Below are 15519 nucleotides of genomic sequence, written 5' to 3' on the forward strand. Positions count from 1 at the left end.
GCTGCTGATTATTTGTGATGGTGTGTAACAACCTGACACAAATAGTAAACAGATCCATACTAGAAGAGCAACTCGCTTAATAAGATATCCCCTGGTGCACTATCATCTCGTCCAGCTGGACGCCGCACGGTGAAGATAATTGGATACATCAACAGAGGAAGTTTTTATTTCCCTGTAGGAAAAAACAGCGATGTGGGGTATCAAACCGCGCAACCTATGGATAATGTGGTTATAGCAGTGTATTTAGATCGTATTGACAAGTCATTAAAATGCACTTCAGTTTGTGTTGAGCATGTCAATAGACACCCGAAAGAGAGAATAAGAGAACTGATGTATTTTCTTGTGATCACCATATGAACGCACACAGGGGCGACGATCCGCTACAATAAACTGGGGATGTCTACAGTGAGGAAGGGGGAGGGTACCACTTTGTCACAGACTGCTATGTAGATTAACCTTTCAATTAGTTATTATCAGGTCCGCTCTGCCACCGCGAGAATTGCTGCGTGTGTTCAAATATAGTATGGATTAATCCTTTGAAACCTACATTTTGGGGGCTTTCAATCATCGCGTTAATGAAGAAAGGTCTCGAGGATAAAAAACTTGAAAAGGTAACTACCAGCAAAATGTTCGCGTTGCTTCTCCACCATTTGCAAGGTTACATTTACACCATTGCTTGACACTTGGATTGTGTTTGTTCGCGTAGGCTACCGGTCGCTCGGGATTCGTTCTCGTTGTACAAATGATGCCATTTATGTTGATAAATTAACCAAAGATCGGAATTAATCTCATGATGGATAGCCTAACGAGTGTATCATGTATAGGCACTCAAGGCGGAGCAGTGAGATTTTAAGCTAGACTATATGCTTGCGATATTGAATGGCTATGGATTTTCTTTTTTTCCCGAAGGTTTTATTTTCCCAGTGGACATATTTAATTTGATAAATAATAAATAGACTGAACCCATGTGGCTTATTTGCAAGACAAGCAACGTTTAGATATAGCTCCTTACGTCAAGCGTGCCTTACAGTTTGGGGGTGAGTAGGATATTTCATCAATGTGTAAGCACAATATTGTGTAAGATCTCAAGTCGACAGCATGTCGGACTGAAAATGCCTATCGCTAGTACAGCCAAAAGAAACGCGCGTCTTTTAACTCGAGTGTGACTTACAGTTTATGTAGGCTATAGCCTACAGTCAACGAGCTAATGCAGCGACAAATAATTTCGCCACGCAGGACAGTAGCAATAACGTGTTCTTGTTATCTTATTTCTGCTACATTAGTACATAATGTTATATATTTTAACAGTAGGCCTATCCAATGTATCGCTAAAATGTAACAAATCACTCTCAAGTGTAACTGATTGTTTCATTCAGTGTTCGTAAAGGTGGGCTTGTCTACAAATTGATGTTTGTACTTGGAGATATTATTGCACATCACCATCTTTGATTGGGATCAGTGATTAAGGAAGTAGGCTAGTCTCTAAAAGTCACCCTACGCTAGGCATTTTTGTCCTGTCAAAATATGATTAGCGCTCAAAGTAAACGAGTGTGTCATCTCCATTACATGAGTTGGCACCTTAAGAGGCGGGTCAATTGTAGGTAGTGGCAAATTATGTAGCCAACACACGCCCCTTTTGGTTGTGCGTATATGTAATGATTGACATGTACTTTATCAAACCAGAAATCTGATCTTGTCTTTACAACCAATATTAAAGTTGCTAGGGAGGGCACATTAGTGTGTAGGTAAGGTTTAATGAGACTCCATTGGATTGTAATCAGTGTCATGTCGGATTCATGTAAACTACAACATTGTAACAAAATGGCGACTGTTTTAGGCAACATCAGCAGCAGGCAGCAGCGGTGCTCTTCGCAACCTCACTACTAAATTTCAAGGTTTGTATTTTGACCTTTGGTTCATCACTCTCGCACAAATATTTCAGCAGTGCATTTCCCCGTGAAATAAAATACGTTAGCATCTCGGTCGCTGCCACTAATTCTAAGCGTCGCTTAAGGTTAGCTCACAAACAGCAAGTTGGCTACCTAGCCATGTAGCTCGCTAGCTAGCTGGCTAATCTGCATTTTGACAAGTCTGGCTGGCTCTGTTGCGGTAACGTTAGCCAACAACATCGTTAGCAAGCTACTTTGTTTTGCAGCAAGTTGAAACTTGCTATGGGGTTGTCATTAGTAGAAGTTGCGTAATTGCGTCGTATGACATTAGTGTCAACTGAGTATAAAACTGTTCATTTGAGATTTGTCATTTTAGCTGCTGTTAGCTAGCAGGCAAGACACTTTGCTGTATATAGCAACATTGGTTTGGCAAAATACTGGATAGCATGCAAAAGCTAATGGCTTGACATACTTTGCAAACGGATGTATACATATGGTAAAGCACTTCTGTATGTTTAATGCAAATATGACGACCTGTGCCAGTTAAGATCTAAGGAAAATAGTGATGTCAGCCAATGCTTCTTGTAAGCTCTTGACTTCAGGGCACCTCTCCATCTGGCTAACGTTAGCTTGTTAGCTACTTAGGAAGCTAGGATAGCATAGCTACATTGTCGTGTTATTTTAGCCAGCTAGTAAACGAGATTATATGCTTTGACGGATCGAGAAGTTATTAATGACAGTGGCTGAAACCATATTTTATTGAAATATTCGTTTTTAAAAGCAATGCATCCGTTTTCTCAGCCGCGATACAACTTTGACCCTGGTACAGTGAAGAGTGGAGGTTTGATGTCACCATTTGGTAGTTCAGGGATCCGAGAGAAGTCACACGTATAAAATGTGTCACCTGCTGGTTGTTCCTTGCACTTCTCTGTACATGAAGAGAGTTGCTGCAAGGGTACTGATTTTATTTAGGCGAAGCAGAACCTAATTGACTTGTAATTATGGCAAATGCATATTATAGATAAGGAAACGTTTATATATATATATATATATATATATATATTTGTTTTTCCTCAACAGTTGCAAAAAAATCAGTAGTTGGAGTTACATTGGGATGAATGCAGAGAGGATGGAATACACTTCCCTAATCCTTACACTTCCGGATTCTAGGTATTCTGTCATGTTTGATTTGCACCAGAGAGGGGAAATAAGGTCTTCGTTAACAGTTTTTGTCAAAATCTGTCCTTTATCAGTCAATTATTCCTTTTGTACTGGATGAGGAAGTAGGCTGGTAAGATTAGCAAATAATGTGTGCATGATTCAGAATTGAATCTTCCCTTTATTTGAACACTTAGTTTATAATTCTGTCCTTGTCCACAAACTGTAATTGTTGATTGTTTAATTGTTAATGTAGAGTTTATTACAAAGGGCACACACTGTACTGTTTGCCATAACACACAGCATTTGTGTAGTCATGTGCCTTTATTGACTTTTTGCAATGTTTTGTATTCTCCTTTCTTGTAGGTGTCCCAGTGGAATTATAAAATGTGTCTGTACGCCAGCACTTTGGTAGATGAGCATCCTGACAATTGAGGAATTATCTCCTGAATCTTTACTGGTCTCTGTCACTATATCTCGGAATTACATAAACATGCCTTGATGCTGTTTTGCATCGCATAACGTGCTTCGTCCTGAGGATGTTTTAACAATCTCACACCGTGGAGAAAGAGGACGGAATTATTTATGGATCGCTTTTACCCACGTCATACCGCCTAACCATGGTAAAACTCGCCAACCCTCTATACACGGAGTGGATTTTAGAGGCAATTCAGAAGATCAAACGGCAAAAGCAGCGGCCTTCCGAGGAGCGGATTTGCCACGCTGTTGCCACCTTGCACGGTTTGGACAAGAAGACCGTTCTCGAGCAGTTGGAATTAGGCGTCCATGATGGCGCCGTGCTCAAGGTTACCAACAAGGGCAGTGCCTCGTACAAAGACCCGGGTCATCCTGGACGTATGGCGCCTGTCAACCACGTGGCCGCCCAGGCTGTGCCCCAGCAGTCCACCACCAAGGATCACCATAAAGGATCTACCTTGAGCTCTGGAGACCTGCGGCACATCGACTGGAATAAGGTCCTTCGCCGGGCCATCGAGGGCCTGGACGACTCGCACGGCTCCTCACTGAAGAACATCGAACGCTACCTGAGGAACCAGGAGGACCTGGTCCACGTTATCGCCAACCCTGCCTTCCAGCAGCGGCTCCGGCTGGCCGCCAAGCGGGCCGTGAGCAGGGGAGGCCTCCTCAAGAATGGGCCGCGGTACAGGCTCTGCAGCGGGGCCGACGCGAGGACTGGAGTCCGCGGATCCTGTTCCTCTGTGTCACCCATGGCGACCATCACTCTGCTTCCGCACGAGAGAGATCAGGTACAGCCACCATGTGCACAATTTTTTTTTTTTTTCACCACTCTTACCTGTTTTTGGTTGAAGTTGCGATTTGAAACATATTTTTTTGGTCTTACCATGACATTTCTGAGGGATAAGATGTTGACTGTTGTCGGTTTATATGGTTCCATGGCGATATGGATCTATTTGTGGTATACCTTTTGGAACCCTTGCCAAATAGGCTACTGTCTGTGTCTACTAAGCCCTAGATTACACTAAGGCTGCACTAAGGGTGTACTACAGTTCTCATTGTGGTGCTTCAGAGACCTTTAAGTCAGTGCATCAAATCTGCATGAACATGAACTCGTATTGACCTCACAGAAGTGGAGCAAAATGTACAACCCAATGCGCCTCATGTAACGTTTGAGTTGGTGGCCCTACCCTGCCACGACCAGTTATTTGTTCTCGATTACCTAGAGACGGGGCCAACCACAAGAAATGTTGTGGTTTCTGCTTGTAAACACAGCCCTGGGCCAAAGTTCCCTCCCTGCATGGTTGTGAGTGAGTGCGATAAGATTCCCCCCTCAAGTCACAATGATGCATTGTAGAGACTTGTCTGTAAACAGATGGTGATGCACTAGCTCTATTTAGACTACTGCAGAGGTGTCAGTCAAGACAAAGCCCTTAGCAGCAGAAGCCTGCTCATCTGTGCTGTAGGCTTTTACTCTTACTCTATAAGGGTTGTTTATTAGTATTTTTTTTGTCAACAACTCCTTGTTGGCATTGCTGTGGTGAAAAAGGTGCCTCCTGTGATGTTGGTTGTTTGATGTGGTGATCTAATGGAATGTTGTGATTTGGAGGGACGGTGAGACTTCAGCCAGCATCTGTCTGGTTCCAAAATGTGTGTGTGCGTGTGTGTTTGTGCATGTGTGTGTGCGCATGTGTGCGTGCGTGTGTGCATGCACATGTGGGGGAGGAGGTGTAAATGTTTCAGTTAGATTTGAATCTCCTGAAACAAGACGTTCCATTCCATGACATGGCCTAGTAGCCTTATGTGTCAGCAACACCACATCACACCACCAACAACACACCTCTCTGTTTCATTAACATCAGCAAATGGCACTTAAACCCCCAAAAACATGATGAGTTGAAATCACCAATGAAACTAAATGTTGACTAAGTGTTGTTGCTGTGGTTAGAGAAGCTGTACTGAGCTTGTGACAGAGGTAGCCCAACCAGTATACTGTTGCTGAGACAAGATGAGTCAGTTTGTTTTTCTGCCCATCTTATTTTAGCGTGGTGGTATTGTTGTGAGAATATAACCGACTAAAATGCTATGTGTGACTGGACATTCGCATGTCATCTTGCCTTTGGCTCAAGTTTTCCACAATGTTCACCTCGGATGCTTTTTACATAACGTCTACAGATATGAAGTCATGTGACTGATTTCAGGATTCCAAGGAGTGAAAATATCCTTGAGGGACTTGCAGAGTATATTTTTGTCTTCCAGTCTTGTTTACTGCACGTAATTGCCACTTTGGTTGTCTCCTTTTCTTCTTCCTCTTCTTTTAAAGTCTCCCCTCGCTTGCCCAGTTATGACAGTCAGACGAGGTTAACTGCTATCTTATGGCCCGGGCCTCGCTTGTTTGCTAAGACTCCTGCGGTTTCATCTGAGCAGAACTGGACTCCGTTTTTCTTTTGCGCCGGTGCCAGAAGTGCCACCCCACGTCTGATGAAATGAAAAACGATCCAACCTTGAGCGAGTGGGAGCCTCTGGCCGCAGAAGCTAACGGGAAGGAATGAGATGTTGTTCAGCAGCGTTATGTAACCCTTTGAGCCCACAGCAGAGACTCTGCTGTTTGTCCACCTTTTTTTGGACACAGCCCCTGGTCTTTTGCCTTCCCTTCCTAAAGAAAAGCAGGCGTAGTCATTACCCCACAGCATAGCCAGAAAACATTTTGTGTTTTTTTTATTTTATTAGGTGTCCCTTTTCATCATATAGGCTCCAGTGCAAACTCGAGGCCCTAGCCCACCTCATAAAGCCACGTGTTGGCATGGGAGAGCATACCTTCAGCCAGTCCCAAGAATGTTAGTTCTCTGGCAACCAGCCAAGACTGCCCACGTGACGCGAGCTCCACCAGCTCGGATAGTTTGGTGGCCAGTCAAGTCGGCAAGGCCAAAGAGGGTAGGCAACCCTAATTGCCCTGTTGGCTATTTCATCCCCAGTCTGGCATGCGAGGGGTCACCATTCCAGCCGTGCTGTGTCTGGGAAATCATCTGGTGTGCTTTCTTTCTGTGGAGGTGCACAGGTCGTTTATCTTCTGTCATAAGAGAGATGAGAGAATGAGAAACACATGGTATAGAGAGAGGCCTGCTTAATGAAAGAGTGTAGGCTCCTGTAGCCCCGGCAGCCTTGTCTTCAGCCTTTTACAGTAGGCCCTCTGACCTAGTTCATTTTTTGACAGAAGGGATAGCTGAAGAAAGGAGGGACCTGATTGTGTGAGTGTGCAAGGAAAATGAAGAGGGACATTCTGTTTGTTTGTGTTTGCCTCTTCTGATGGCTTGTGGATTCCTCATAGCGGACATATTCTGGGGTTGGCTTTTCCTGTTCATTTTGGAAAAGCACATATTTCCACGTGAGGTGTGGCTGAGCCTGAAGACCTATTCCAATTTACTGCATGGAAAAATAATGGGGAATCTTTATTACTGGGATTAAGAGACGGAGGACAAATGAAGCTGCCTAGTTAAATATTTAGGACTAATTGGCCTTGAGGCTCGTGGTGGATAAAGTGAGCCCAACAGGAAACCCTAATATCAAGGAGACTTCCCGCAAACACACACACACACATGCACACGCACACGCACACACACACACATCCACATTCACTCCCGCTCCCCTCAATCACTTGACTTTCTTAATAAAAGTAATTCTAATTGCTTGGCTAGCTTAGGATGGATTGAGAGTGATAAGCTGATTTGAAATTGCCCCAGAGGAAACAAATGCCCTTTTAATTTCTTTCCCCAATTGATCAGTGCAGTTTTTAATTGGAGAATTTAGGTAGCTAATTGTTAACCAGGCAAATCTTTGATCAGAGTGTGTGGTTTTTTTTTTTTTGGTCATGAAAATGTGCTTTTTGCTGGAGAGAATCCCCAGGGGAAACTGCCACCATATTATTTTTAGTTCATACTTGTTTATGCAATATGATCCATAGAATTTGTATGGATATTATTAGGGATGTACGGACTGATTTTGTCGAGCCATAGGTAGTTTAATCTGAAATGATTCTTGCACAGTAGTCTTTTATGTAAAATTCTGTAGCGGGTCACTAAATGTGTCTAGACTATATCCACACATCAAAATCATCATTATGCGATAAGCTCGTCAGGCGCTTTTTGAATACTGACGCCATTGACATACAGTTTCACAATGGCCAAGTATATAATTGGTGCCCGATATCATCCTCTAGTCTATGCCACTCTTGTGGTTACCTTGGAAACGTCCAAACAAAGACACGGAAACATCATCTCGTTCAAGAGCTCTGTGTCCACAGATCCCTTGTGTTGGCTGCTGTTTGCTTGGTCTTGTCTGTCAAAAGGGATGTTTGGCGGCCAAAATTGGGCAGAGATTTCTGCGTTGTAAATGGCACTGAACTGATCTAACCTGGCTGAAGGACCTTAGAGTGGATGGTGAATATCAGGCAGCCCTCACACAGCTATGTTGCCATGGGTTCGTAAGTGAGGCTTTATAGGCTATTATATTTCAATGAACACCAGTCCTGTCGATAGAATGTGATTAGACAATTGCCAACCCTCGTGAGCCATCTAACCGGAAACCCTCTTGGAAGGTCACACAATCCTCCAGGCCCTGAATGTATACTCTGTGTGTTTCACTTCTTTGTTTTTGTTTTTACTTGTGTACAATGGTCTTGGTGATTTTAAAAGCTAAAATGTCGCTTCTCTGGGTTTGTGCTTCTTGACTCTGGTCCTGTTTGTGCTGAAGAATGAAAGAGTTGTCAGAATGGGAGGGGGGGTGTATTCCTCGGGACCTCTGTCTCGTGTCTGGTTAAGGTCGGCATCAGAGGCCATCTTTTGAAACTTCACCTCGTGTGTTGGTTGCACTGGCAATAAGGTTGTTTTGGTTGATATTGCTATAGTACACTTGTTTTTGACTTGTGTTTTTTTTCTGTGCATTGTACCGTCAGGTATTTTTCACCCATCCTTGCCCTCAGAGTGTGTTCTCAAGCCTGGTTTTGGGGCCAGTCCCAGAGTTGCTGGATCGCAGGGCAAAAGTGGCACCTACTTAGGCAGTCCAGAATGTTTGTGCTGTGGTCTAGTTGTTTCCGAAAACCCGTACTCGATCGAGGTCAGATAAACTCTGGGTCCATGCCGTCTTCTGGGGGTCGGGGATGGGAGAGTATCCGTGGCGGCGGCTATCGGCAGCTTGGCTTCGCGCAGCGCCGCATCCCACTCGCGCTATTGATGAGGAGCGTTAAGAAATGGAGTGGACATTGATTGGGGACCCTTAAACTGCTTCCTCATGCGGTGGCGGTCGATGGAGCTGAGGCAGTGGGCCAGGTGAAGGAAGGGAAGGGAGGAGGCAGATTCTGGCTAAATTACGGTTTAACAATCACTTGATGAAGCGCTTACTGCTTGCCCTCTTTCTACACCTACTATTGCTACTGCTACTGCTATTGCTTCTACTATTGCTTCTACTGCTGCTGCTACTACTACTACTACTACTACCCCTACTACCATGCTACTGCTACTGCTGCTACTACTACTGCTATAACTACTGCTATAACAGCAAGGCCCTGATCCAGGGCTGTTAGGAAGGCCAGCTAAAGTCAGTGGTGTGTTTCACCAGATCAAGAGGTAGCAAACACCCTGCTAGGCCAACCCACTGATGCACAGTGTCCACAGCGTAGCCTAGTTTGTGGGGAGGGAGGGAGGGAGGGAGGGAGGAAGGGAGGAAGGGAGGAAGGAAGGAAGGAAGGGAAGAAAGAAAAGAAAGAAAGACGGAGAGGGTGAGACACCATTGGCTGCTCTTCAGACACAACCACTGCAGGTATCTTGTGTGAAACTTTGTTTATTCAATCCTCTGGAAAAATAATTCCTCATAAAGATGTTTTCTTTTTTGTTTCCCCCTGAGTGGAATAGGCCAAAGACTTATTCTTGTCTGAAGATACAGGGCACGGCATTATTCTCACACTCTAATTAGCTGAATAGGCCTAACGTGACTCGTTGAAACAATGGTGTGCTCGGTGAAATGTTGCTTTTATTATTACAAGTTATTTGATTACAGGCCTGCTAATCCCTTTAGACTGTTGTGTAAGCTGTTGAGTATTATTAAGCCCTTAAACTATGATTATGGCATCCTTTCTCCTGATTTACCGGATAAGATGGAGTGTTATTGTGGCACACTGGGCATCTTTCAGACTTAATTTAATTGGTGCTTCACTGTTGAGGAATGCCTGATTTCTCAGGGTATCTTGAGTCATTTTGTCGGATAAGTGCCAAACATATTTGCTTATTGCCTGCATAAATTGCTATTGACATGGTCATGTAAGACAATTTGGCTTGAAAGCAGGCTGACCCAGAATGTTTAACATTGCTGGCAGTTGCAATAAGGTTGATTTGCGGACAGCTCAAGGCTATAATTTAAGGTTAAAGGTGCAATATGCGTTATTATTATTATTTTTCACATACAGTTTTTGTAAAAAGAACTCTGCTAATAGCCCCTTACGGTCCTCTAGCTGTCTGTGCTCAACACAACTCTGGTGTTCATACACCGTCATGGCTCTGTAAATAAGAAACAATCATAATGGTTTGATTACGAGCCATAAACGATCACAGCCAATCAACATAGTTCTTAAGGAGGATGGAAGGGACGGGTGTAATTTGATAGGCTGTTGAGCTCAAATATCAACAACCTTTCACGAAACCAAGATGCGGTCTGCATCTTTAATCATGTGTGTGGCTTTATACGTTTTTTATATTTTACCTCACGTAACCCATACTGCAAATTAATGAATGCCTGTCCCTGAAGTTTGACCTTGTTTTTCCGGTTCTTTCTCTTTCCTCTCAGACTCGGGCTGACCCTATTCCCATCTGCAGCTTTTGTCTGGGAACCAAGGAGTCCAACCGGGACAAGAGGCCTGAGGACCTGCTCTCCTGCGCGGACTGTGGAAGCAGCGGTAAGGCTCCTGCAAATCACTAACCGCCATCAGAGAGATGTCCAGTATCTTCACATCATCCATACAGGGGGATGGGTGCTGGTTTGTGGGTGTTGCTAGGCAGGTTAGGAGACGCCAAGGGCAATTAGCAGGCTAGTGGCCCCATAGGACATGGTGAAGCCTGGATATGGTGTGCCTGACTTAAGACAGTAAATATTAGGCTCTGCTAGTCTAGTGTCGTCTGTCTATAGTGTCACTCTATCATGTCCCCTCTCCCTGCATTAATTCACAATATCTGGACGTCTCTGTCTCCTTTTTTTGTCTCCTCTTCTCTTGGGAGGGACTCTGTAGATGTCATTATACCACTCCTTTGAACATGGTTGGATTTAAGGTAATTGTAGTGAGGCGGTGGATAACCGCCTGTAATGTGCAGCTTATGTCAGTGCTAGCTACAAAACGCCTTACACTTCTACAGTGGCAAAAAGTAAGACCGGCCCAGGTTAGCCGTGGCTGGTTTTAAGTGCGAGAGGGAAACGAGCCGAGAGGTGAAAGGTCATCCATTTGCTGCAGCGCATCCTGGCATTTTCTCTGTTCCTTTTCTTTTTTTTTGCCAGACCAAATTATCCACCTCACCATGAAATTACTTCAGTTAAAGGAGTCATGTGTGTGGAACAATTATTTTAAATGTCAGGAGGAATCGTTACTTGCAGTGACATTTGTATTGCTTGTGAATTTGACTAAGTGGCCTTCGAGTTGGTTTTCATTAGAGCGGGGTGGTGTGTACAGTGTGTGAGCACTGTAAAACAGCTGTGGTTGTGTTACCACTGATCATGAAGGGGTGTGTGAGTGTGAGTGTGAGTCTGAGTGTGAGTGTGTCTCTGGTGGTGTATGTATGTATGTATGTATGTATGTATGTATGTATGTATGTATGTATGTATGTATGTCAGAATGAACTGTTACATGACTTCCATTGCTCTTCCATCATTACACAGTTTACACTGCCACCATTTGTGCCTCATTAAGATCAAATTATCCTTCATTAGTCGTGTCATCACACTGTGATTTAGACAGGGGTTTGAATGCGACTGAACCTGTGTGCGTGTGTGTGTGTGTGTGTGTGTGTGACACACCAAGAGAAAGAGGGGGATGGAGGAAGGATTTGGACAATAGAGCTTGTTGATGACACTAATTCTTCTCACCTTTAGCTGGTGCAGAGGAAGAAGAAGGGAAATGATTGAGACAGCGGTTCTCAGTTTGATGTATTAAAGTGTAACATGTTGAAGTGTTGTGACGAGAAAGCTCTGAAAGGATATCTGCAGGCTTACCATCAGATAATAATGGAAGGCCACACTTTGTCAGACAGGTTTTTGAGGCCAAGTTCACGCCAAGGTTTTTGAGGCTAAATGTGTCTGGTTACATGCATCTTTTGAGTGTTGCGGAGAACAGCAGTTACTAAGACCTCTTCTCTTTTTTTTTTTTTTTTTTTCTTACATGTCCTCACAGGCCATCCTTCGTGTCTGAAGTTCTCGACCGATCTGACGGCCAATGTGAAGGCCCTTCGATGGCAGTGCATTGAGTGCAAGACGTGCAGCTCGTGTCGAATACAGGGCAAAAATGCGGTAAGTTGACACCTGTCGAGATACTCCCATCTTTTGTTCTTTTCCTGAAGTCTCCTGTTTTTTTGATGTATGGATTCTCCTAAGAGGGTGCCTTTCATCACAAGCTGTCAAAAAGATTGATGCCTCAGAGACATCTTTGTCTTTTATAGACTTTTTTTTCACACAAACTCCAGTATCTTCACAAGTACTTGACGCGTTATTTAGCACAAACAACATTTGTTAACTGGCTGTTCCAAACTTGCGTCGTGTTGTAGCTTCGGATTTTGCCCAGCTGTACGGAATGTAACAGTTGCTTCACAGCTCCTCTCTCAGCACCTGTTCACTCAGTCTGACGTATCGGAGTGATTCCTGGAAAGCCTCTTTTTGAAACGGAGACTCCCAGCTGGACCTTTCTCTCTCTGTCACGCACACACAAAGCACATAGGCTAACCTTTCCAGTTTCCCTTCAGGACGAGATGCTTTTCTGTGATTCGTGCGATCGGGGTTTCCACATGGAGTGCTGCGACCCTCCAATCTCTAGAATGCCAAAAGGTAAGGAGGACAATTCCCCACCACCATCCCCCCCCCCCTGACCCCCCCCAAACACACACACACACTTACACACACAATTCAGAGGCATGAATCCCTCCCTGTCATCAGTTTAAGCACTTGCTTTATCTGTCGCCTCCTGGGCCTGTCAGACACAGCAGCGATGCAGTGATGTCTTATTTGATGCTATTTTGCGTGCATGTCGAATCCCCTGGTTCTCTCCCGCGGGACCTTCACTATCTCAGGATTACAGCACAGAGGCCCAGAGCGATGCTCACAATACCTATGAGTCATAAATGACGGATACAGTAAATCCACACGCAAAATGGAAACGTTCTAGGCCTGTGTATCGGAGCTTAAGGGAGAGATGAAGGCGGAGGAATTGACTGGTTTGCATTTTGCTGCGTTTTTGTTTTTGTTTTGTTTTGTTATAGAGCTGTGTGCTCTTGTGTACACTTATGTGCTCAGGAACTTACTGTTCAAATCATTGTGTTTGGTATTTGTCTACGTTCACGTTTAAGACAACTGGAAGTTATCTTAACTGATCAAAACCTAAACATTAGTATGTGTGTGTGTGTTTTTGATGCGTGTGCGTGTGTGTGCGCCCAGGAACGTGGGTCTGTCAGGTGTGCAGGCCGAGGGGGGGCAGTAAGATGCTGCTGCACCGAAAAGCCGACCAGATCCGGCGGCGATACGCAAAGCCCGTAGGAAGGCCGCGGAAGAAATTCAAGCAAAGAATGTGAGTGATTCCTGAATCCACAGGACTTACCTGTTTTGTTATGAAAGTATAAAAACAGTTACAGTTAAATGGTGACTCAACACAAAGATGTTATCAGTTTACTAGTTATTACTGCAACGTGTTGGGGTCGGGGTCATGTGGTGAATAAGCTGAAAGGCACAAGTTTTTCCATAGTCGTCACCATCTAGGTCTGTTAAGTTAAACATGTCAGTTTTATCAGAACTTGTGAAGTTAATTGGTGAAACAAGAGCAGTGTCTCCAGGTGTTTCCTCAAATGACATCCTGTCTCCCCCTGCAGGTCTGTTACCGGGGGCGATGGCTCTGAGATTGCGCTGGCAGGAAGGGGGTCACCTGGTAGGGGTCAAAAGATCACAGTCTGTACCACACCCTCATCTGCTCATGCCGCATCTGTGAAGGACACCCGAGGCAGACTGGCTGCTGTAGAACCCCGCTGGGCAGCCCCTGGCTCCCACGTCACCACCCCTCCCCCCTCCTCCTCCTCCTCTTCCTCCTCCTCTGCCTCCTCCTCCACTTCCTCTTCTCCCTCCTTGTCCTCCACCGCCCCCTTCACTCCGTGTCCGTTCACAACCACCCAGCCCACCCCGACCGCCACCACTTCCGCGGCCTCGCCCGCTGCGCATGACCCCCCGCACAAGAGACCCCGTGGCCTCATCGACGGCCTCTCCAGGTTTTTCACCCCCTCGCCCAGGGGCCGCAGGATGCGGGCTGACCCAGACCACCCCTCACATGCTCACGCAGGGCGACCGCGTAAGGGCCTCCTGTCCACTCACCCCCACCCATGCCCTTACTCGGAGTCCCTCCTCGAGTTTGGTGCTTTGACGGCAGCGGCAGGAGACGGCACCGCCGCAGGGATGGCTTGCTTTCCCAGTGCTGAGTGCCAGACCCCAACCCCGACTCCGTCCCCTCCCTCCCTGGCCCCTCGTCTCAGCCTCCCAGACTCGCACAGGCCGCCGGGGTCCCCCCAGAGTTCGTCCAGCCAGTCGAGTGCCCCGTCTGTGGGCAGCCTGTCGAGCAGCAGTCAGCTCAAGGGCCTGTTTGACGGACTCTCCCACATCTTCACCGCTCAGGGACAATCGCGCAAAAAGGGACTCCTGTGCTACGCCGAGCCCAGGCGAGCGCATCGTAAGTCCCAGACCCATCCTGAGCCCGACCCCCACTCCCAATCCCCTAATCACCAGGCTCTAGGACAGAGACCAAGCCTCATACAGAACAGACCACCCTCCCACCCCTTACCCCGGGGCCGCCCCTTTAAGGCGGTCGGCCATTTCAGACGTAGCGCCTTCCTGAAAAAGCATCGCTTGCTAGGCAGGTTAAAATATAAAGTGCCCACTCAGAAGGGGGGCCCCTCGCCAGCAAAGGGCGCAGTGACCGGCGGACAAGTTAAACCCGAGAGCTTCGATGGTAAGCAACGGCCCCCGAAACCACCTCCCACCTTCTCCCACCTCCCCAGCTACTGCCCAGAACAGCTGCGTGTCGTCCAGCACAGAATAACCACATAACCCCTTTTCGGCTTGTCGCTGGCTTGCTCGCACTCTCTCGCTCTCTCGCTCGCTCTCTCTCTTTCTCTCTCTCACACACCCTCATAATCCTCTGTGCTCAGTATAGAGGAAACTACTCTTACTTTTTTATTTTTACTATTTGCTTTTATGGTTTCATTATTTATTTTTCTTAACATGCAGCAGAATGTGTGTTTATGACTAATCCTCCACCTCTGAATTTTGATTTCCCGTTCTTTTTTTTTCTTTTCTTTTTTCGTTTGATCTTGACTCAACGCTTTTTTTCCGATGATCTGTTCTCTTTTGGTTCCGTAGTGGCTGTGGAAAATCTGCCAAAACTCCTCCTCTTCCTCCTCCTCCTCCTCCCTTTCTCCGCTTTATTTTTCCAAATGCATGGCCCCCATACCTCCTCATGCAGCGCAAGCCTGCTACATTAGCCCATCGCTAGCATCGTCTAACTACCAGAAATGCCATCATAACCTGTGCTGCTTCATCCCACTCCCAGCTTCATACCGTCCTCCAGCTTCACCTCATCTCAAAGCTTCCTGCTCATCCGCACCCAAGCAGCCTGCCCTGACGTTTAACAGGTTTAATGTGATTACAGGCCTTAATTGGGCTTCTAATGAGAGGGAATTGGCCCTGGCTTTTCCGCTGTTAAGTGGGCTGTCTAGGG

At 45.8% G+C, this 15519-nt stretch overlaps 1 protein-coding gene across 2 annotated transcripts in view; it reads left to right on the forward strand.

Moving 5' to 3' along the window:
- The first annotated feature begins 1782 nt into the window (after positions 1 to 1782).
- LOC308363202 (histone acetyltransferase KAT6B-like) overlaps positions 1783 to 15519 on the forward strand; it is a 28404-nt gene continuing 14667 nt past the window's right edge. The window contains exons 1-7 of one of the 2 annotated variants that reach the window (XM_080835993.1): positions 1783 to 1895; positions 3414 to 4312; positions 10356 to 10464; positions 11947 to 12062; positions 12512 to 12593; positions 13200 to 13329; positions 13628 to 14751. In XM_080835993.1, coding sequence (XP_080692119.1) covers positions 3668 to 4312; positions 10356 to 10464; positions 11947 to 12062; positions 12512 to 12593; positions 13200 to 13329; positions 13628 to 14751 — 2206 coding nt within the window. In that variant the 5' untranslated portion in view covers positions 1783 to 1895; positions 3414 to 3667. Of the gene's footprint in view, positions 1896 to 2993; positions 3060 to 3413; positions 4313 to 10355; positions 10465 to 11946; positions 12063 to 12511; positions 12594 to 13199; positions 13330 to 13627; positions 14752 to 15519 lie in introns of those variants that run through there. The other variant, XM_080835994.1, reaches the window with a different exon arrangement.

The sequence above is a fragment of the Sprattus sprattus genome (assembly GCF_963457725.1).
Source record: "Sprattus sprattus genome assembly, chromosome: 3".
Lineage (NCBI taxonomy): Eukaryota > Metazoa > Chordata > Actinopteri > Clupeiformes > Clupeidae > Sprattus > Sprattus sprattus.